We start from the raw sequence: 21,132 nt of genomic DNA, 5'->3' as shown, positions 1-21,132 counted from the left end.
ATCTGTGAGTTTCTTACTCCAGACTCCTATACCCTATAGCTGTATTTATTTATCTCCTCCCTGACTGGTATTCACTAAGACTATAGGATTGAGAGTTCTGAGAAACCTTCGAGATCACCTATTCTAACCTTGGTAGATGAGGAAAATAAGGCATACCAGGGGGAAGTATCAAAATCATACAGATTATTAGGGTTAAGTCAAGTCTCAAGGTCATACAGCTTAACAGCAGTATGAGATGTCAAACTCAGTCCTCCAACTCCAGATCAGGCACTCTATTCACAGACTCGCAGAGTCTAAGAGCACACCTCAACAGCCAAGTCATCCCTGACTGAGGATCCTTTGACAATTGTCACCACAAGTACTTTTGCTTGAGGCTTTCCAGAGAGAAGGACCTACTCCCTCCAAAAGTAGCACATTCTCCTTCTGGATAGCTTTAATTATAGGTGAATTTGTTAATGCAATATGACTCACTTTGCGATTTTGACTCACTTCTCCTAATTCTGTCCTCTTGAACCAAATAGAACAAGTCTAGTTCCTCTTTCAAGGGATAACCCTTCAGATACATGAAGAAACAGTATGTCCCACTCCTCCTACAAGTCTTTTATTCTTCAGGCTAAATGCCCCCATTTCCTTCAACTAATCTTCACATGATATGATATTACTGCCCTTTACCAACCTGACTGACTCCTCTGGACCCTCTCTAGCATTTCAGTGCCCTTCCTAAAATATGGCACCCCAAAGTGAACACAATGCTTTAGTTTGGCTGTGACCAGAGGAGGGTCTAGCAGTGCTATCACCTCTCTAGTGCTGAACTTAGTCTCCTCTGTTCGAGTCAAACTAGTGTACCCATACAAGGAATTGATTTTTGTACTTGCCAGTGCCTTCCCACCCCTGCTCCTCCCTGACTATAATAATCCTAATCATTTACTTTTTTAAAGTTCTTACTGCATATCAGCCTATGGTAAGAACTGAGGATATAAATACGAACAATAAAAGATAGTCTGAGCCCTCAAGGAACTTATTGTCTAAGGACTCTGTGTGTACATGAAAGAGATAGACACACACAGAGAAACAGGGAGGAGGTGGGGGACAGAGAGAGTCAGAGAAAAAGAGAGGAGGGAGGGAGAGAGAGACAGAGAGGAAGAGAGAGAGATTCAGAGACAGAGAGAAAGTGTGTGTGTGTGTGTATGTGTGTGGGTGTGTGTGTGGGTGTGTGTGTGAGAAAGAGAGAGAGAGAGAGAAAGAGAGAGAGAAGGAGTGAGAGAGGAAGGGAGGGTGGAAGGAAGAGAGGGAGGAGAATATGTCCCCAGATAAGATTAATATCAGGAAAACTGTAGAGGGAACACAGTATTTTAGGAATACCTGAGGAAGAACATCAAAACCCAGATACAGTTCTTTATCTCCTATGAAGCATTCCTAGATCACACAAAACAAGCCAGTGTACAAGAATTTTGAGTTCAGGGACAGAGTTCGGGAACATACATCATATTAGGGGAGGAGGGGTGGGGAATAGGGTGGAGGGGATGGGAGGGGGCACTACATTCCCTATTTGTCATTGGCTGGTCTATAGTTTCATAGCTTATATAAGTTTACATCTATTACAGGAATTGATGTAGAGCTTACTACGTACCAAACATGGTGCTAGGCCCTGGTTGTTGTCGTTCAGTCTTTTCAGTAATGCCCAACTCCTCGTGACCCTATCTGGGGTTTTCTTAGTAACGATACTGGAGTATTTTGCCATTTCCTTCTTCAGCTCAATTTCCACATGAGGAAATTGAGACAAATGTGGTGAAGTAACTTGCCCAGGGTCACACAGCTGGCAAGTGTCTGAGGTCAGATTTGAATTCATCAAGAGGAGTCTTCCTGACTGTAGGGTCGTCACTCTCTCGCTGTGCCGCCTACCTAAATATTAGGCAACTTTCTTGGGGGGAGGCACTTAGCAGCTGAGGGAGTCAGGAATTACCTCACTTAGGAGATGATGTTTGAGCTGAGATTTGACCTAAAAATTCTAAGAGGTGAAAGTGAAGAGAGAGTGCATTCCAGTTATAGGGAAAGATATTCATATGGGATATGAGGAAAGCAAGAGCAGATTGAATCAACTGAAGAGTGTATGAATAAGGCTGCGGAAAAAGGTTGGATGCAGGTTGGGAAGGATTTTAAATGTCAGATAGAGGAGTTTGTATTTGGTATTGGAGGTAATGAATAGGGAGCCACTGGATTTCACTGAGCAGGGGAGTGAGTTAGTCCAACCTGTGCTTTAGTAAGATCCCTTTGGCTGCTATGTAGAAGATGGATTGGAGAGGTCAAGAGGCTTGAGGCAGAGAAACCAATGAGGGGACTCTTGGAGAGGTGATGAAGGGCTAAGTGGAGAGGAGAGAGGCAGGAGACGTTATGGATTGGAAATGGATGTGGGATGAGGGAGAGTGGGAAGCTGAGGACTTGAGGTGGTAAACCTGGTTGAGTAGAAAGATGGCTACTGCTCTGAACAGAAAAAGAAAAGTTTGTAAAGATTTGAAGGATGGGGACTAAGGTGGAGAAGATGAGCTCTCTTTGAAATGTGTTGAGTTTGGGATGCCTGCAGGACATCTCAGTTACTATCTGTTGATTTAATCAGTTCGAGAACACAGGGAAAGGGCAAGGTCTTTCCAAAAAAGGCAAGTCTAGCCTGGTCATCCTCTTCAGATCAAATCAATTTCTTCTGAGTAATAGGTACTTGGGAAATGATTACTGAACTGAAATCCCAGTTTGTTATTTCCTAGCTGTGGTGTGACCTTAGACAAGTCACTTCCTCTGCTTAGCATTTCAAGTTTCTTATTTTAAAATCAAGGCTCTTGGAAAGATGACCTCTAAGGCTCCTTCCTATTCTGCTTTTTGGTAAGATTTTTTCATTTTGTTCATGGATGGACTAGGTATCTTATCATACTGAGGTATGGTAGATACAATCGCTAAAGGAAGTGTGATATGTGAGTTCCCTTTGTTAAGTCACTTACCACCTATTTGCCTCAGACAACTATTTATTACTAAAGTATGGGCAGCTAGTTGGCCCACTAGGGTAGAGCACTGGGCCTAGAGTAAGGAAGATCTGAATTCAAATCCAGACTCACTTATCAGCTGTGTGACTCTGGGCAAGTCATTCAACCTTGTTTGTCTCAGTTTCCTCATCTGTAAAATGAGCCAGAGAAGGAAATGGCAAATCAATTCTGTATCTTTGTCAAGAAAACCTCAAAAGGGGTCACAAAGAGTCAGATGTGATTGAAAATGACTAAACAACCACAAATAAGGTAAGGTTTTTATGGGCAAAGAGGGATTCATTTTTGTCTTTGTATATCCCTAACATAGCACAGTGCTTGGCAGACAATGGTAGGTTCTTAATATGAGGTTGTTGACGGAGTGATTGGCATCAGCTTGTGTCAAGAGAATTTCCACACCAAGCTCTAGGTAGACCAAAAATTATCCTCGGAGATATGCAAATACCTATGTGATATGATTTAAATGAGATATCAGGATTATTAGGAATTTTAAATCAGCTTTTTTCAGTTTGGTTTCTTTTGTCAATACATATCATCCTGCGTATAGCAACTTGTGTTTAAATTGCACGCTCTGGATGTCATTTATTCTTAACTCACAACTCTGGTTATACACCTGTGCCTGAGGAGATTTTCTCCCCCATTAATAAGTAGTATGCAGGCAACTTTCCATTTAGAAACTGGGTTCTTTCATCAAACATCTTAGTGAAGAAGAAATAGGACAGTGGGAACCCCTCAAGTCACACTAACAGTTCGTGTGGTATAATGGATAGTAGGCTTTTTTTGTACGTCATTGGAGTTAAGTGACTTGCCCAGGGCACACAGCTAGTAAGTGTCTAAGGCAGATCTTAGATGTTGGCTCCCAAGATACCTTCCAACTCTAAATCTGTGAGCCTATGAAATCAAATTACCTCTTTCAATTGCCTTGACTAGAAGGCTACCACATTCATTCAAGTAAGATCACCACTTCTAAAATCATAGAGTTTAGATCTGGAATCTCAAATAGCATCTAATCTAAATTCCTTCTTTTATGTGTGAAGAAACAGAGGCTCAGAAGACTTAACGTAATTGGTCTGGGTCATGTAGAGAACTGTTACATAGCTAAGAACTGCCAAAGTGATTTTGCTAAAGTGTTGGTCCTACCATGTCACACACACACACACACACACACACACACACACACACACACACACACACACACACACATACCCCTTTACTCAGTAAAATCCTCTGGCTCCCTCTCATCTCCAGGATCAAAACCCAAATTCTCTGTTCAGTGGTTTTAAACACTAAACCATAACCTAGTCCTGGGCAACTAGGTAGCTCCATAGTACCAGGCCTGGAGTCAGGAAGACTCATTTTCCTGAGTTCAAATCTGGCCTCAGACACTTACTAGCTGTGTGACCCTGGGCAAATCCCCTATTTGCCTCGGTTTCCTCGGTTATAAAACAAGTTGGAGGAGGGAATGGCAAACCACGTCATTGATTGTCAAGAAAACCCCAAATGGGGTCATGAAGAGTCGGACACAACTGAAAAACGACTGATCACCAAAGCTGGTCCTCCTCTGTCTTCCCAATTTTCTTACCCTTTACAACTCTACACATACTGTTTGATACAGTGACGCTGGTCTCGTTGTTTCCTAAACAAGCTGCTCTTATCTCTGGGCTCCTCCTCCATGCCTGGAATGTTATTCCTCCTCATCTCCACTTCTGGGCTTCTCTCCCTTCCCTCAAGTCTCAGCTAAAATCCCACCTTCTGGTCTTTCCCATTCCCTCTTAATTCTAGTGCCTTCCCTCTGTGGATTATTTCCTATTCATTCTGTAAAGAGCTTATCTGTACACAATTGTTTGCATGTTTTTTCCCCTCATTATATTTTGAACTTTTCCAAGGGCAGGGACCGTCTTTTCCTTCCTTTTTGTCCCTAGTGTTTAGCACAATGCCTGGCACATAGTAAGTGGTTAACAAATGCTTATTGACTGGCTGATTGGCTGGTGGCAAAGCTAAAACCGAAGTCTCTTACCTCCTAGTCCCATGCCCTTTCTACTCTTTTCACACAATTTTCCCAAACCAGTCATTTCAGTTCTATAACTCAAGGGAAATATGGAGAATTCTGAGAACATCCAAAGGAGAGTAACTAAGATGATTAAAGGTCCGGGAAATGGGGCCTTGGAGGAAAGGTTAATGAATTGAAATTATTCAGATTGGAGAGGAGAAGGCTGACACTCAGCTCCACAGCTATGTTAAAGTATATGAAGGGCAATCGTAAAAGGAGCGAGGGGGATGGTCTCCAAATCCACTGAGGATGGAGAGGGAATGGATTTAATTGAATCTGGAAGTGGTTAGAAAGCCCAAGTTAAGATTTAGGCCGAGAATTCTCTTTCCCTAAAGATTTTTACAAATGAAATTAACCAGACATGTAAATTAGTCTGGGACCACTAAGATCTGAAACAAATGAAACCTTGGTTAAAGGATATCAGCCAAAAGCCACTAAGTATTTTGAGGTAAAAAAAAATAATGGCACAAATGGTGTGCTTTTCTAGGTTATTACTATACTATATGTTTCTAGGTTATTACTATACTTTTCTAGGTTATTACCATACTAATGCCCAACACTAGGTCAGCAGAAATGTGGGAAGGAGCAGGGAAATGTTACCAATGGCTAAAAATGCTTGCAGACTTTCGAATATGATTTTGGGGATAAATAGAGATTCAGAGAACATTTATTGGGAATTTACTTTGTGCCAGAAACTGTGCTAAACACTGAGAATTGAAGTACAAGCAAAAAAATAGTCCCTACCCTCAGTGTGCTTACAATCTAATTGAGGAAGATAGCAAATATAAGGAAGCTGGAACATAGTAGAGGTTGAGGTGTGGCTGGGAAGGGAGGAAGAGTGGTATTTACATGGGGACCAGGAGGAAGGAGAAAAGTGAGGATGGTGGTCTGGGCCATTCCTTCAGGCCAGGAACTCACCACCTGACAGAGGGGGATGAAAGGGCAGAGGCATCTCCAGAGCAAACAGGCTGTGGGGCAGGGGAGGAAAAGTCCAAATGAGAATGGTCAGAACTTCTAAGTCAGCATGCAACCTGAAGGGATCCTTATGGGTGGTTTAATGGGCTCTGTTTCTTTTTAAGTTGACCCACTGGTTTAGATGAACCTGGCTAGAGGCAGAGGATGGACCAAGTTACCTGCTAAAATTTTCTTACTTTGGAACATCCTGATTCTCCTAAACTTCATTCTGATTTAGCTAGGTGAACTATGTACATGATAGTGAGGGAAGCTCACTCCCCATTGTGACCCAGACACAGATCCCTCTAGCACAGGTATAAATGAAACAAAGGTTTCTGGGGGAACCAGGATCAAAAAGTATGATTATACTTCAGATGGAACTTGCTGATGCACATTTGTTAGAGCTCTCACTTATAATCTCTAGTAGTCTGGAAGAAAAAGTGTTTAAATGGCATGTATCATCCCAGCAACCCCTTGGCTGACTCTGTGGTATCACTCGCTTCTTTATATCAGCTATTTTTTCTCCCTAACTAGATCAAGAATCATCATGGTGCCTCCTGACTATAGGTTTGAAACAGATAATTACTAAGCCAAGGTTTAAAAAACTAGGAGTCAATACATAATGATAAAATTTGTGTTAATGTCTGAAAGGCTAGAAATGATCTATTAGAATTGTTTGCTGATAGATATGAGGCCTTCACTGAGAGATCTGAGTGGTTCTCCATTGTTTAGATACAATGTTGAAGGCACACAATAAAAACATTTAAAGGAAGACTGCATTCTATTTTCTTCTCTCTCTATTTCTCAGGAAATCAGGGTTAAGTGACTTGCTCAGGGTCACACAGTTAGTAAGTATCTGAGGTCAGATTTGAACTGAGGTCCTCCTGACTTCAAGACTTATACTGTATCTACTGTACCATCTACCTGCCCCTGTTTTCTTCTTTAATTCCTTCTTTTAATTTCTATGATTTTATGGAAAAGAATATTTTCAGACAATATTTCTTTTCCTTCTTATATTATCTTTTATCTTTTATTTTAATACATTTTATATTATTTTTTCTCTTATTTTTATTCTTTTTTGCCTTAAAATTGTTTTCTGTCTAGTGGTATTTATTCCAAACTTCACCATGCATACATTAGCTTTCTGGACTAACCCCTTCTTCTTGCTTCATTTTATCTATTTATCTATTCCATTCATTCTATTTGCATGTTCACTTCAGATATTATTTTCTTATGACCACTTTTTATTAGTTGCCTTTGACCTCTCATATATGACCACACACATATATCCTCATCTCATCTTTTCTGGTTTGCTTTCCTAGACTTTTTTTTCCTAGACTTCATTTTTTTTCTGCCATTTTAGTTGTAATTCCATTAATTTCTTTATAGAAACCATGTGATTATTACCTAAGCTGATGTCTGGAGGGTCAGAAGCAGAATCGGAAAGATCTAGGTTTAAATCCTGCCTTTGAGGGCTATTACCTTGACCTTAGGCAAAAGTATGACCTGGGGCAAATCACTTAAGCTCTGTCTGCCTCATGTAATTCTCTAGGAAATTATCTACTAATTGGTGGATATTAGTATAGGGGGACCTCATGCTGAAACAGATCCATACATAGTTTAATTGCATGTTCATGCTGTTACCAGCCCTGGAATGCTCTTTCCTGTTTTCTCTGCAGATCCAAATTCTGCCCATCTTCCAGGCCTCACTCCAGTCTCATCTCCTTGTTCTGACTATAACCTCCTATTGTTCCATCTCTCCCTGTGCCTTCTTCCTTCGAATCTTATTCTTCATCATCCTAAGTAATTTCTTGGGCTATTGCTCCTGCTTTAATTTCACTTTCTTCCCTTTCCAATTTCTACTTTATAGTTAACAAATGTCCTTTGAAATCCTTCATACACTCATAGTACCATTGATCATCCATTGCTGGATACCATCCCTGGTTTACTACCACCATCTTTCCTCCTCTTCTCCGACTCACATGCTATTGAACAGAATTGTAGGCAGTCACCTAACAATGGCACCTGGAGGTAAGCTGCTAATTTAGGTTATCTGACTTCAATTGGGCTCTCACTGCAGCAAGGCTGTCCTTTTCATTCCTCCTTAACGGATTTCCTATCTCACTCCTTCCCCTCACACACATACATACCATTCCAAACCTTCCATTCTCTTCTTCAGATTTCACACCCCACTCCTCCCTGGCTGCTCCCTTGTAAACCTCACTTCTTACTCTATTGAAAAATGGAGGCTGCTCACTGCCCTCCTCTGCATATCAAAGCCCTTTAACTTCATCTCCCTCTCTTTCATCCTTTCATTCTCCTAGAACATGGCCCTTCTCTTTACCAAGACCAGCCTCTTTTTATAGTGATCCTTCCTTCTCCCATCCTCTTCAGAAGATTGCCCTCTGAATTAAGCCCTCTTTTTCTCTAATTTTCAACTGCTCTTCAGCTGCTATTTCCTTCACTATTGCCTTCAGACTTGCCCAAGTGCCTCTCATCCATTAAAAAAAATATCTTCATATTATTACCCTATATTTCTTTTCCCTCTTTGAGTCAAACTCAGAAAACACTATTTGTATTATTTGCCTCTACTTCCCTTCCTCTCACTCATTTCTTAACTCTTTGCTTTTGACATCACTCTCTCCAAAGTTACCAATGATGCCTTCGTTGCCAAGTCTTTTCTCAATCCTCATCCTTCTTGACTTCTCTGCTGCATTTGACGTTATTGATCATTTTATTGATCATTCTCTCCTCCTAGATCCTTGGTGTTGTTTGCTCTTTGTTCTCAAAGAGAACCATGACCTCAGGAACATGATGCCATGACTTGCAGTGAATTGAAGGGAGGGGGTTGTGTGAAGTCATGAGCCTCACTTTCTCCTCCGGAGCCATCTGGGTCTAGTGGCCAGACATCTGCCAGGATGACTGGAGATGACCCCCTTCTAGATACTGGGTTTTCATGAAACTACTTTCCTGCTTTTCCTACCTATTTTCTTCTCAGTCTCCTTTGCTGGCTCACTATGTATATCATAGCTACGAGTGCTTCCCAAAGTTCTGTCCTTACAGGTAGCTAGGTGGTGCAGAGGATAGAGGGCTGAACTTAGAATCAAGAAGACCTGAGTTTAAATCTATCTCAAACATTTCCTAGCTATGTGACGCTGGCGAAGTCACTTAACCTCTTCAGTCTCAGTGTCTTCATCTGTAAACTGGAGATAATAATAGTACCTGTGTCCCAGGGTTATGAGGATAAAATGAGATTATATTTGTAAAGTACTTCGCAAACCTTAAGGTACTCTACAAATGCTATTAATGTTATCACTGTCATCATTTTTCCTTGTTTTCTCTCTTTTGTGACCTCATTAGCTCCTGGATTTAATTATCTTCTCTAAGCTGCTGATTCCCTGATTCATATTCTAGTCTGTGAAGCTTCACTCTCCAATCAACAAATGCCTATTGAACATTTCAAACCAGAGGTCCAGGAAACATCTCAAAGTCCACAGGACTCATTATCTTTCTCCCTATTTATACATTTCCCTATTGCTTTTAAAAAGCATCATCATTCTTCCAGTGTCCCAAGTTTATAAACTTGGATTTATTCAGCTATGAGAGACAATATGTACACACATAAGTACAAGGGTGTGCTGGAGGCAGCTCCTCCCTGCTCTAGAGAGCTGATTGTTAAATTTTCAGTGTAACCATTTACATTTTGAAAATCAGCAAATGCCCCAAATCAGAGCGTGATTTATTATTTTGTTGACTGTCTAGCCCAATAAAAGCAATGGAGAAAAATGCTAATAATGCAGATTGAACTTAAAGGCATTCTTTTTTTTTCTGAGAGAGACAATTGTTAAACATTTACCAACATGCCAGTAGACATGTGTATATACAAATTAAATACAAGGTAAGGTTTTTTGAGTAGTGTTGGGGAGGAGGCATTAACAGCGTGTGGGATTAGTAAAGGCCTTCTTGGAGGAGTGGCATCTGAGCTTAGCTTTGAGGGAAGCTATGAATTCTGAGAGATGGAGATGAAGACAAAGTCTATTCCAAGCATATGAGTCAGACAGTATAAAAGCTTGGTGACCTTGTACAGCCCTCCCTCACTCAACTGCAAGTCATGTCATCATCTTGATGTCATAGTCCTCTTCCAGAATGAAGGACAAACACAACAACAACACAACAACTTGGAGGAATGTCATATATGAGGGAAAGGAGTTGATCAGTCTGCTTGGACTTTTGAGTGTGTGAAAGAGATTAAAACATACTGCAACAGGAAAGATAGGCTGGGATTAGGTAGTGTAGGGCTTTATATACTAGAAGGAGGAGTTTATATTTGATGCTAAAAGCCATGGGTAGCCATTGAAGTTTATAGAGCAAGAGTGATATGGTCAGATCTGTGCTTCTGGAATATCACATTGACAGCTACAATAAGGAGTATAGATTAGAGAGGAGAGAGACTTGAAGCATGGTGACCAACTGGGATGTTATTGTAATATTCCAGGTGACAGATGACAAGGGTCATAACTAGGATAGTAGCTATGTGAGTAGAGAAAAGGGACAGGTGTGAGAGATATTGTGGAGGTAAAGCCAAAACTGACCAGATATGTGGGGGGACTGAAGAGGTGAGGATGACTTGGAGGTTGAGAGTCTAGGTGCATGGAAGAATGGTGGTGCTTTGACTGAAATAAGTAAGTTAAGAGAAAAGGATAGGCTTGGGAGGAAAGATAAGGAGTCCTATTTAGGACATGATGAGTTTGAGAAGTCTCCAGAATCTCCAGTTTGAATTATTCAATAGAAAGTGAAGTTCTGGAGCTCAGGAAAGAAAGCATGGCCAGATATCAATATTTAGGAGTCGATGATATTAAGCCCATGGGAAGTGACAGGACTATAAAGAGAGAGTGTGGAGAGAGAAAAGAGGGTCAAGGACAGAACTTTGGGTTCCACCCACTCTTAGAGTGTGGATCAAGGATAATAATCTAAAAAGATAAGGAGTGGCCAGTCAGGTTGGAATAGGACCAAGAGAGAGTGTTAGTCATGAAAACCCAGAGAAGAGGAAGAATCCAGGAAAAGAGGGGGTGGTCAAGTATTAAATGCCTCAGAGAGGTCTTTGGCCTTGAAAATAAAGAGATTATTGGTAACATCTAAGAGAGTGGTTTAAATGGGGTGATAAGGTTAAGAAGTCAATACTATAAAGTTCTCAGGAGTGTTTGTCTTTGAAATGAAGGAGAGTTGTATGAAGACAGTTTGAGGAGGTGTTTGGGTCAAGTGAGGGGACTTTTTAAGGGAGGAGAGATTACAGGCAGAAGAGAAGAAGCTAGTAGACAGATATTGAAGATTAGATAGAAATATGATTGGGAAAGCAATTTGCCAAGAGACTTTGAAGGATGTGGTCAAGGGTACATGTGGATGTCTTCATCTCGGTGAGGAGAAGGGCAACCTCTTCATCAGAGACTGGAGTAACAGAGATAAAAATGAAGATGATATGAAGAGGTTTTGAAATGTCTGGTAGGGGAGATGATATAGTTCAGTGTGAAGGATCTTTATTTCCTCAATAAAGTATGAAGTGAGGTCTTCCTGAGAGGATGGGGGGAGACCTGAGAAAGGAAGTAAAATCTGGCAACACTTTCTTTGGTGAAAAAAATAGAGTCCAATAGGGAAGAGTAAAATTATTACCTTGTTGCAGTGAGGACCTAGTTGGGGTTATATAACATGAGTGTGTAGTAAGCCCAGTTAGCAGGGTTGTGTCCATCAATCAGTCAAGGACTTACTATGATCAAGGCACTGTGCTAAGCATTAAAGATACAAAAAAGGGCAAAAACATGATCTCTGCTCATATTCTAATTCAGGAGAAAGATAAATAACTATGCACATCCAAGATACAAACATATATATATGTGTGTGTATCTCTATACATATGTATGTTTATATGTATTTACATATGTATGCATATAAATGTACATATATATACACATATAAATGGCAAGAAATCTCAGAGGGAAAGTACTAGCACTGGGGCATGAGGGTGGGAACTACAAAAGTTTTCTTGAAGAGAGCAGGCTTTTAGTTGAGTGTTGAAAGAAGTCAGGATTTGGCAACAAGGTGTGACAGCCCTCCAAACATGGGAGACAACCAGTAAAACAGCTGGGAGATATTCAGAAGGCTAATGCCACTCGATCATAGAATGTATGGAAGAGAATAACGAGTGAGAGAAGACTGGAGAGGTAGGGAGAGACCAGTTTGTAGGGGCTTCAGCAGCCAAACGAGATTTTATATGTGATCCTAGAAGTAATAGGAAGCCATTGATATTTATGAAATTGGGAAGGGGTGACATGATCAGACTTGAGCTTTTAGGAAGATCTCTTTGGCAGCTTAGTGGAAGATGGACTGGAATGAGGAAGGATGGGAGGCACAGAGAATTATCAAGAGGCTACTGCAATAGTTCAGACATGAGACAGTGGCAGCCACATGAGCAGAGAGAAGGAAACACTATAAGAGAAATGTTGCTGAGGTAGAAATGATAGGACTTGGCAACAGATCAGATATGTGAGTTTATAGTGAGTGAGGAATCCAGGAGGACACCTAGGTTGTGAGGCAGGACTGGGATTGGCAAAGCAATGATAGGTCAAGGGAGTAAGGGACACAGCAATGGAGAGCAGTGTAACACTGAACTGTCAAGACTGGCAAGGAAGAAATGTGAAGCCAGAGCACAGATGATGGGGGAGGGGTGGCTAGCCTGCGGTGTGGAGGGATTGGAGGTCACAGTAAGGAAGAAGAAAAGATTTAAAAGGAACAAGGCATCGAGAGAGATGGAATGGCAAGATTTCTTAGTGGGATATAGTACCTTGATCATGGCTGTGGAACACTTGTGGGTGACGGTGAGTTCAAAGGTGTGACTGATCTTCCCTATGGGTAGATGAGGTAGAGCAAAGAGGCAGGTAATAGAAGCTGAATCAAATGAGGAATTGGAAGGTCAGGGTGTTTGAGGGAACAGCAACGTGTATGTTAAAGTTTCCAAGTATAAGGGCAAGGGATGAGTTGAAGAAAAAGCCAGATACTGAATTCCTTGAGAAAAAAGGGGGTATGATCTGTAGGGTAGATAACTTCCAGGAGAAACTGGATTGGGTGAGACACCTGGATAGAGTGATCCTTAGAGACAGAGAGGCAGAGGAAGTTTCTGGAGCCAGAAGTATATCTAATGATTGTCTTGGACCACTGGGGTTAGGGAGGGGTACATGGGTTCTGAAGACAATCATATTTTCGTAGGTGTCAGAAGATGGAAGTAGCAAGAAAAACAGACTAGAAAGTGGAATGGTTACTATTATTAAAAGCTATGAGGAAATTGAGACCCATAGAAGAAAAATAACATGTAAGTTATTGTGAGTTTCAGAAGCTTGAACTTTGTTTGACTAGCCCTATAAGAATATCAGTTATTCCTGTAGTCACAGTTATGAAGAGTTGGAGGTTATCTAAGTCATTATCTAGTAAACTCCCTTCATTTTGCAGTAGAGGAAACTGAGGCCCAGATCAAATGTAAAGTTCTTAGTACAGTACCTGGCACAGAGTATATATTTACTTATACTTGTTTCCTTCCCAGAAAAGTGTAGCCATTTGTCTGAGGCCAGAGTGCGCCATGATTTGAATAGAATGCTATATCAATGGAGCAGCACAGTATAAATGTGTGAATGGTTTTCCACTCACTATATTACACTTAGAGTGGTTTCCCATCATCAAGGACAAATGGAAAATACACTTTAGTACATAAATGATCATGCACAAATGAGTGATGCGGATGGTGAGGATCATTTCCTTTGTCTTTCAGGTTGTTGGCAACACCACCTCTGGAAGCTACAGTTACAGCATTCAGAAGAGTCTGGCTTTCGCTTATGTCCCCATGGAGCTCAGTAAAGTGGGACAGAGAGTAGAGGTTGAACTGCTGGGCAAAAATTACCCAGCAACCATCATACAAGAACCACTGGTTTTGACTGAGCCAAGTAGAGTTCGGCTTCAGAAAAAGGCTGGGAATAGTCAAGTCTGAAAGAAAAGGAGGAAGAAAAACTACCCTTAGTCGTTTTACAGCTCCTTTACAAATTGTGTGACTATGTGACTGCTCTCAGGATTATGAATCACTGTAGTTCTCCTGAGGAATGTTTTCTTTTCCAAATTCCACTAATGAATCAACTTCAAAATTAACCAAATCCAGATTTAGGTTCATTCTAATACTTGTTCCCTTTTCTTTCACTTCCCTTCCTCTCAGCTGTTTTTTTTTTCTTTTTTTTAAAGACAGAATTTCAAATAAGTGATTTACACTGTCCTTTCAAATCAAAAGCTTATGAGTGAAGGACAATTTATTTCTTAAGCATTGTATCATGTAGCACAAAGATCCCCAAAAGCTGTTTTTTCTAACATGTAATCACCATAACTGTTAAAAGACAAGTAGTTTTACAAACTTGTATTTTTTTATGTTTATAAATCAGTGAGAGAATAATTCTGTTCATGACTCAAATTAAAACGAACAAGAACGTTATTTTTGTGAGGTGTCCTTTACTGGGAACCTCAGATGATCCAAATAAGCAATTGTTGAAAATGCTCACAATGGAAATAATCTTAAATACATCTTAACTGGTTTAGTACTTGACTAGTTTAAGGACAGATCTGTTCAAGTGTAAGAAACGTTAAATGTTTTCACAATATCTGCCTTGGAAACAACTCAGACATTGTTATTGTCCTTTTGGAAGGTCGTTTTAGGAGAAAAATTGCAAAGAAAGAACATAGTCTTCCCTAGGAATTGTTCCTTCCAAGCCTTCAGCAAAGAAACTGAAGCATAAATAGATTGTGCCAGTGGAAACACAGCTTGAATAATGAATACCTATCATTGAAGAAAGAATTAATGGAAGTTGACATCACACTGAGCTGTTCTGAATATCATTTTACAAAGCAGGTCAAAATAAAGTATAAAAGCTGACAGGGCTGCACTTAGCGTTATGCACAGCGAGAAATCCATTTGGAAATAATTCTTTGTTCGACTTTCAGAAATGATTTGGGTCTACTTGGCTGAACCAATCCGAAATATTCCTTTTCTTAAAGGTGACACTGTTTATAACCAACCAGTGGAATGTATGCTTTTTGCTCAAACACATTTGCTAGTTATTAAAGAAAACATAAAAAAAAACTATAGTAAGAATAAACTATTACAGCACTTCTTAATTTGTATGTTTCAGAAACATGAAAAAGTTGTCAATATCAGATGTGTTGTGAAATACAGTATTCATAATCTCAAACCCATCCCTTTTCTTGGACAGACCATTACATGGGGAAAGTGAAGACACAGCCTCCATCTTAGCACATGTTTCTTACCTAGCAGTCATCACATAGGCTCTCTCCTACATCTAGGATCTTTACCACCTGCTGCAACTTTTACAGAGTGTGCTTTTTCTGGGAATTAGCATGCCAGCTTTCTGAATGATTTTTGACCAAGAATGAATACTAAATGCCACTCTTATTCTCAGTAAATAACCATTCATTGAGTACCTCCTTTGACCAAGACACAAAGATAATTAAATCAGTCTATGCTCTAATGGACTAGCAGACTTTCTCTGTGCTTCCAGCACTGTCCTCTCAGAGTGCTGTAGATGTTCTTTGGAATCCCTTTAAACAAGCAGCATTGTATAATCTTGGGGAACAAATAAAGAGAGCATATGGAAGGATACTCCTTAACCAATGGTAATGCATCCCAGGTGTGTGTGACAGCTGAAAGACACAGAGACTGCAAATGAATGCTGTGCATGAGGAATCCAGGAAGAAGACCTGGTAAAAAGTGCATAATTCAGTTATCTTGCAACAACAGCAATGATGTCCTAAAACTTGTGATTGAGATTGGAGAAGGATGAGGAGGGAAGTGGACATCGAAAGATATCACATTTCTTAATTGGAGAGCAACTTTACAATTGTCCAAAGCACCCCAAGATAATACCTTTTCCTATCTTATACTTTCCCCAACTTGAGTTGGTGCTAGGATGGTAGTGACAAAATTACCCAGGATTCTTAGGATTTTTAGTTAGAAAAGACTTTAAAGAACAGAAAAGACAATGCCCAGTCCCACTGCTCTGTGCTACCCCCTACCCTCTAAGCCCACCAGGCCTTGCAACTGGTCAAATATCCTTTACCTTCTCCTCCCCTACTCAGATGTACTTCAGCAAGGCTATTGTGAAACAGATGGATGTGCCAACTTAGAGTGGGACCTTTGGGACCTATCTTCTCTGCTCACATACCTATGCATCCCTATTCAGGTGGTGAGACCAAATATTTCATGAGCAGTGGCTCCATTACAGTGATTGCTGATTCCTAGGGGCAGGTGCCCAGCAAAAGAAACTAGACATGCCAGACATAACGGCTGCCAAATACAATTTGGAAAAGATGCACTCTGACCCATGGTCTGAAGTCCAGGTCCAAGCAGAAGCCATTGAAGGCATTGGCAAAATATTTAAATCATGAAATTGAGAGCTGGACTTTCAGCATCCTCCAAGATGGAGTGGAAAAGTCAACTCCACACGGTCATCTTGAATCAAACAACCCAGAAAATGGCCAGAGAGGAGACAGTCCTCTGCCAGTCAGTCAGTCAGTCAACAAGTACTTATTAAACATTTACTATGTGCCAGACACAGTACTAAACACTTAGAATAGAAATAGAAACAGAAGACAGCCCCTTCCCTTCTATTGGGAAAGACACCCCATAAGAGGGAGCTGAAAATGTGCCTGGCACAGGAGCATGATAGAGAAAGTCCTGTGGAGATGAGACACTTGCAGCTGTGCATCCTGGAGAGGGCTAAAGGTACCTCCCTAACCCCAAAGATTAAAAGCCAGAAAAGTCCCGTGGAAAAAGAAGGATCAGAATGGAAAGCAGCCGATCCTGCCCAAACGTCACACTTCACAGAATTCTTACACTGTAATAGGCTTTTTACGTTCTTTTTAATTTTACTCTTCACCACAATGCATTGTAGACAGTTTTCTCTAGATAACTATTCCCCGAAGTGCCTGGGACTGGTAGCCAAGAAAGTTCACAATGGTGAAGTTCTTTGAGGGAAGACATAAGATAATTTCTTATCGTATTCACGTGAAAGAAATGCTTTCCATATCACTTGGTAAGGGACCTTAAGAAGACCACCTCCTTGTGTTGTCAGAGTAGAATCAAAGCCCCTCTTGAAAAGTTTCTTTAAATATAATGAACAAGAAACGTGCTAGCTGCAAATTTGAATTCGAGGATTTGCATTTTCTTTTAAGATTCTGGGATGCCAAAGGATGGTGCTCAGTTTGCAGGGGTCATCTAGGTTTTGATCCTGTTTCCTTCTTGAACTATTCATTAAAATAACGGGGCATGAATAAGATCAACCACAACTTACCATAGTTAGTGAGTGGCCTTCAGTCTTTTCCTTATGAAGAAATAACGGTTTTCTCTTGCTGGTTCTTATCTCTCCTTCCGAGAAGTTTCTTTTCCTCTATTTGGAGGACCAAACAAATAGTAGATAGTGATCAGAGGTTACAATTGCTTAGATCTTGTAAAACTACCCTTAAAAGACCCTATGAAGGCAAATAGAGAAGAAAAAATCAGAATGAATTGGGCTACCCCAAACTTAAATTATTGCTATTTATAGCAACAATCATCAAATTTTTGATACCAGTTCAAAAAGAGAAAAGTAGATCAGTGAAACAAAATAGAGAAGCAAGAATCAGAAACCACTAAACTAATTAGCCCAGGGTTTGATAAACCCCCAAATGTAAACTTCTCGGGGAAGGATTTGTCAGGAACTTCTGGGAAAACTGGAAAGCAGTTTGACAGAAAAAAATTGCTTTAGTTCTGCATCTCACCACTTAAGGCCAGAATAAGTTCCAGTTCATTCAAGACTAAATTTACAGGGTCTAATCATATTTTTCTAACTTGGAAGAAAATGTAAGTACCTTTCACAGCTATAGCTAGGGAGAGAATTCATAACCAAACTAGAGATAGAATAAATTACACAAAATAAAAAAGATAATTTCAGTTTGCAAAGGAAATTATGATTTTCATAATAATTGATATAATGGCTATACTAATAATTTAGATTTTTTTCAGAATTGCCTCTTGTGAGTTAGAAGCTTACAATTGGCTTGAAATGATCAATCAAACCTTGACAACACTCAGCCACTGCCTGTGTAACTTTAGTGAAACAAATCAGACTGTAGAACCTGTTCCCCTCACAAAACTCTGGTCCTGTGACCCACCAAGTCACAACCCCCAAAGACTGGAGTCCAGAATTGTATTGGCTTCCATTTCTGGTTTTGTTGTGGGAAACCACTCAAACCCTGGAAATAATTGTTTGTAATCTACCTTCCCTCTTCCCTTCCCTACTGATTTATATATATAATCTCTGTCTTCAATACAGCAAGGTGAAATTCTGATCAGGAGAATTTCCAATTTGCAAATCTATTCCTCATAATGAGACAAATTAATTAAATGGCTACCTGATTGGCTACCATGAATGGCTACACTTCGTCTCTGGCCTGCTGTCTGATTACTCTCAGGTTGGAGACTGGCTCAGCAAAAACCTTTTAACAAGTTACATGAAATTGAAAAGCTTTTTCGTGGACAAGAACAATGTAGGTAGGCTAATGAGGTCAAATAGAAAATAATAACTGTATAAAATATCACTGAAAAAAGTTTGATATCTAAGATATACAAGGAATTAGCACAAATACCTAGATCAAGACCCAGTTAAAAAAGAATATGAATGAAGTTCTAAAAAAGAAGAAATTATTAACAATATGAAAGACTGCTCAAAATAATGAAAGATATGCTCATGAAAACACTTCACAAAATTCATCTTAAAATCACCAAATTGTAACAAAGAATTAAAAATAAATAGGAGTGATCCATGTTGGAAGGACGGCAAGACAGGGACCCTGATATAATGCTGGTGGAGTTGTTGAAGTTTGGGAGGCTGGGGATGATGGGGTTCAGACTCTGGGAACCTCCTTGAACTCCCCTTGAATCTTCCCACTTGGTCTGGCCTTTCATACTCCAATCTGTTACCCTAAACCTAGCCTGACCGTCCGTTGTCTGTTACCTCTTGATTGCCCCACCTGCTTCCCACCCAAGCCTTGCATCCTCTGATACCTCCCAATTGCCTCCAGCTGTTTTCCACCCTTGATTACATTACTAGTTACCCCAGTCTCAACAGGATCCTCCTTAGACCCTTCTCCTAGACTACTAAACCACCTCTAGATCTTTCCCATGGACTTTCTGTATATAAGTTCCAGCTTGCCTCCATGAAGGCACTCAGAATCAATCCAACCCAGACTCTGTCCAGCTGAGATTCTATCTGGCCTGCTTGTCAATACAAGCTCACAAATGGCAAGGTTTCTTAAGAGTCAACCCAATATGGAGAACCTTTAATAAACTTTGTTATACGTTAGCTGGAAGAAGGCCTGAGTTGAATTCACCCCAAACCTCAACAGGGACCCCAAAATACCAACATGCCAGGTCCTGCTCAAATGAATTCAATTTAAGACTTCTTAAAGCCAAAGTAAAACAAAGCTTATTAAAGATTCCCCACATTGGGTTGACTCTTAAGCAGCCTAAGCATTTGTAATGCTTATACTCACAAGCGGGCCAGATAGAATCTCAGCTAGACAGAGTCTAAGCTGGATTGAATCTGAGCACTTTCATGGAGGCGAGGTGAAACTTATGTACAGAAAAGACTATAAGAGGGATCTGGGGGTGGTCTGGTAGTCTAGGGTGATGGGAGGAGGGGTTTAGGGAGAGTCTTGTTGAGTTCAAGGAGGCCCCCAGAGTCCAAACCCCATCAATAGCACCTACCTCATAGGGTTGTTGGACCACTAAATGAGTTAACATATTAAAGAGCTTTATAAATTTTAAAGTGCTATGTAAATTCTATCATTTTTATTATTCAAAATGATGTTTTATTTTAGTCTCATTTTAGGTTAAACAGACTTGTGTGTTAGCTAGGTGGGGAATGATAAGTTGCTTATATAGAAACTGGATGATCACCTGTTAGCAAGATTGTAGAAGGGATTCCTATTCAGATATGAATCAGACCAAGTAAATTTTGAGGGCCTTCCCAAATCTGAGATTCTGTGAACTTAACCACCATTTTAGAAAAGTACATTTTTATTGATATCTTTTGCTTTTATATAATTTATATTTTCCAACATTTCTCTCCTCTCTCTTTCCCATCTTTTAAAAAAAATTATTTAGTTTTCAACATTCACTTCTATAAGATTTCGAGTTCTACATTTTCTCCCCCTCCCTCTCCTACCCCCTCCCTAAGACAGCATGCAATCTGATATACATGTACAATTATATTAAACAGATTTTTACATTAGCCACATTGTAAAGAAGAATTAGAAACAAAGGGAAAAAGCACAAGAAAGAAGAAATTTAAAAAAGAGAGTGAGAAAATAGTGTGCTTTGATCTGCATTCAGACTCCATAGTTCTTTCCCTGGATGTGGATAGCATTTTGCCATCATGAGTCTCTTGGAATTGTCTTAGATCCTTGCATTGCTGAGAAGAGCTGGTCTATCAAAGTTGGTCATCCCACGATGTTACTGTTGCTGCGTGCCAATGTTCTCCTGGTTCTGCTCTCTTCACTCAGCATTGGTTCATGTAAGTCCAGGTTTTTCTGAAATCCTCCTGCTCATCATTTCTTATGGAACAATAGTATTCCATTACATTCATGTACATAACATGCTTAGCCATTCCACAACTGATGGGCATCCCCTCAATTACAAATTCTTGGCCACCACAAAAAGAGCTGCTATAAATATTTTTGTACATTTGGGTCCTTTTCCCATTTGTATGATCTCTTGGGGGTAAAGACCTAGAAGTGGTATTGCTGGATTAAAGGGTATGAAAGTTTTATAGCCCTTTGGCATTGTTCCATATTACTCTCTAGAATGGCTGGATCAGTTCACAATTCCACCAACATTCCATTAGTGTTCTGACTTTCTCATATCTTTTCTAACATTTATCATTTTCCTGTTTTGTCATGTTAACTAATCTGATAGGTGTGATGTGGTACCTCAGAATTGTTTTAATTTGTATTTCTCTAATC

The 21,132-nt window shown here is 40.1% G+C and overlaps 1 protein-coding gene and 1 long non-coding RNA gene across 3 annotated transcripts in view; one reads left to right on the top strand and one right to left on the bottom strand.

Annotated features, from left to right (window-relative positions):
* The window catches only part of DMGDH (dimethylglycine dehydrogenase), a 103,221-nt gene extending 87,990 nt beyond the window's left edge, over positions 1 to 15,231 (top strand). For both annotated transcript variants that reach the window (XM_072606418.1, XM_072606417.1), the window contains one exon: positions 13,847 to 15,231. In XM_072606418.1, the coding sequence (XP_072462519.1) occupies positions 13,847 to 14,062 (216 nt within the window). In that variant the 3' untranslated portion in view covers positions 14,063 to 15,231. The remainder of the gene's footprint in view (positions 1 to 13,846) is intronic.
* LOC140502099 (uncharacterized) overlaps positions 1 to 21,132 on the bottom strand; it is a 98,421-nt gene that overhangs the window by 63,845 nt on the left and 13,444 nt on the right. The window contains exon 2 of the long non-coding RNA XR_011966528.1: positions 17,424 to 17,519. This is a non-coding gene — a long non-coding RNA (uncharacterized lncRNA). The remainder of the gene's footprint in view (positions 1 to 17,423; positions 17,520 to 21,132) is intronic.

Source organism: Notamacropus eugenii, chromosome 4 (assembly GCF_028372415.1).
Source record: "Notamacropus eugenii isolate mMacEug1 chromosome 4, mMacEug1.pri_v2, whole genome shotgun sequence".
Taxonomy (NCBI): domain Eukaryota; kingdom Metazoa; phylum Chordata; class Mammalia; order Diprotodontia; family Macropodidae; genus Notamacropus; species Notamacropus eugenii.
Note: the sequence above shows the minus strand (reverse complement) of the source record. Positions and strands in the feature narration are given on the sequence as shown.